Raw genomic sequence first — 2,254 nt, forward strand, 5'->3', positions numbered from 1 at the left:
TGTGTCGCCCGGTGGTTCTCCGGCGTGTGCTGCCTGTTCTGCGCCTGCCCCTCGTGCTGCCGCTGCAGCAAGTGCTGCCAGGACCTGGAGCAGCAGCAGGACGTCCCCGTCAAGGCCCCCGAGGCCCTCGATCACAGGGAGGCCCTCGATGACGCCAAGCCCTGCGGCGATGCTCTGGGCGCCAAGGCTGTCTCCAGCAGCACGGCCTTGTAGGGGCGGCCCAGAGGAGGGGGAGACTTCGGGTCCCACATGCCCACTCCCTCTGCTCTGCCCCTTTCCACCGCCTGGGAGGGCTCTGCTCCGGTTAGAAATGGATGCCCATCAGGCCTCCTCTGCGTTCCCTCCGTCGGCTGTCCACCCGCAGAGCAGTCTCTCTGACTCTGCTGCCTCGGTCTGGCATGCCCAGGAAGGCCCAGCAGGGCGCCAACGGCTTGCTCCTGCACGGCTGGGTAGAACCCACTTTCAGACACAGCTTCCTCTTGGGAAGGAAAGGGCAGGCGGGGAGATTTCTAGGCAGTGTGCTACCGGGGAGGCTTGTGTATGTGCACAACAGAGCTGCCCCTCGGGGTGGGAAAGCTCAGGCCTGTAAGTCCAAGACTAGCTTCAACCAAGAGCAGCTAATTCCAGGTCCTTGCCAGATTCTCCCTGTAACAGAAATGGTGTGACTGTGGGTGTTTGCCTTCCCGGTGCTGCCAGGTCCCCTCCCCTGCCTGGGCAGGCGTGAGACTGCAGCGTCCTCCCCTGAAGTTGCCAGGATGGGACAGGACCCACCCTGAGTGACAGAGAGACTCAGGGTACACTCCCACCATCTGTGCTCCCCTCTTCCTGAGAGAGGAGGGCCCTGCTTATGGGCTAGGCAGACGGAGCATCAGAGCAAGGCCTGGCCAGCATTTGGGGAGCTGGCTTATCTGCTGCAAGGACCTCAGGCTCTTCACTCGGCTGGCTTGGAAGCCAGATTGACAGCGGTTGTGACCCAGTGCCACTCTCTTGGTCAGAAAAACACCAGTCTCACCGGATTTTCTGGAGCACCCTATGAACGTTCCCTAAGCTCTCTCCCTGCCCCTGCTGCCACCTGCATCCCAGGGAGCTTCCACACATGGAATCGTTCTCCGTGTCTGGCACCTGCTCACTTTCTGTGCAGGGTGACTTCCTGGGTCAGCTTTTGCAGACTAGTTTCCTCCCTTCCATCCACCCCCTAGGATCCCTTTCCAAACCTTTCCCCTCCCTCCCTCATACGTGGGCTTCACCTGTCCATGCCAGCAAAGCTGCAAACTTCTCAGGGGGAAGAAGCCAGGGCATGACTGGACCACCCATGGAACTGTGACCACTGGGCGCAGTGGGTCCATGTGTGTCGTGGGTAAAAGGTTGTGCCCCTTCCCACCCCAGATGCCATCTCTGTGCCTTCTCCAGCCCTGTTTTATCTGTACCGCTGCTTCGTACCCTCAGCCCTCCCAGTTCTTCATCCCAGCCTTGTCTAAGTGTCCAGATCCTATCATCCGCATCCCAGCCTTGCCACCTTTTAAGAGGTTGGGACAGCAAACTGAGCCCTCCCCTGACTTTGCCCCCAGTTGATACCAGTTTCCAAACAGCCATTTATACTCTGTATTTATAGCCATGCACCTGTACAGCTTTTTCATAAGTTATATAGTAAATAGCCCCTGTGATTCGTGTCTTACAGGCCTCATTGAGAAAGGAAGCAGGGTTCTTCCACCAAGTGTAATGGAAAGGAGGGCTGCCTCTGTTTTCTCACTGCCTTGCAGACATATCTCCATGGCCCTGGCCACGCCCTGCACTCTGTAAATACATAAGTTAACCCGGGCCAGGGCTACGGCTGCCTTTGCACTCTGATGATTTTTAAAAATCGGATCCTTGTACCTGTGTTGATTGTATTTTTTTTACTGGTTGTGGGAAGGGAGAAATAAATAAAAGAGAATTAAACCCCCAAAGAGTATAAGAAAATTATTTTAAAATTTGACCAGAGAGAGAGAGGGGGAAAATGAGAAAGCAAACTACCAAGTTTGGGACTCGAACATGTGGTCATGTGGGAATCCAGTGCTTTAACCACTACACCACCTGCTGGCTCCTAAAGCCTTCTTTCATGAACTCTCTTGAATTGTCATGGAAATCTGCTATTGAATGCTACTCTAAGTAAAAAAGAAAGAACAAAAACAAAGACAATTGTGGTAAGTTTTACAGTTCATCCTTATATTGTGCACTGCCAGCTTTAAATGTAGATATTGGGTTATTAGAAAAG

The 2,254-nt window shown here is 54.2% G+C and overlaps 1 protein-coding gene across 1 annotated transcript in view; it reads left to right on the top strand.

Annotated features, from left to right (window-relative positions):
- The window catches only part of SLC34A2 (solute carrier family 34 member 2), a 26,053-nt gene extending 24,143 nt beyond the window's left edge, over positions 1–1,910 (top strand). Inside the window, exon 14 of the mRNA XM_006154947.2 lies at positions 14–1,910. Coding sequence (XP_006155009.1) covers positions 14–213 — 200 coding nt within the window. The 3' untranslated portion in view covers positions 214–1,910. The remainder of the gene's footprint in view (positions 1–13) is intronic.
- Positions 1,911–2,254: the final 344 nt, after the last annotated feature.

The sequence above is a fragment of the Tupaia chinensis genome, unplaced genomic scaffold (assembly GCF_000334495.1).
Source record: "Tupaia chinensis unplaced genomic scaffold, TupChi_1.0 Scaffold000426_1, whole genome shotgun sequence".
Taxonomy (NCBI): domain Eukaryota; kingdom Metazoa; phylum Chordata; class Mammalia; order Scandentia; family Tupaiidae; genus Tupaia; species Tupaia belangeri.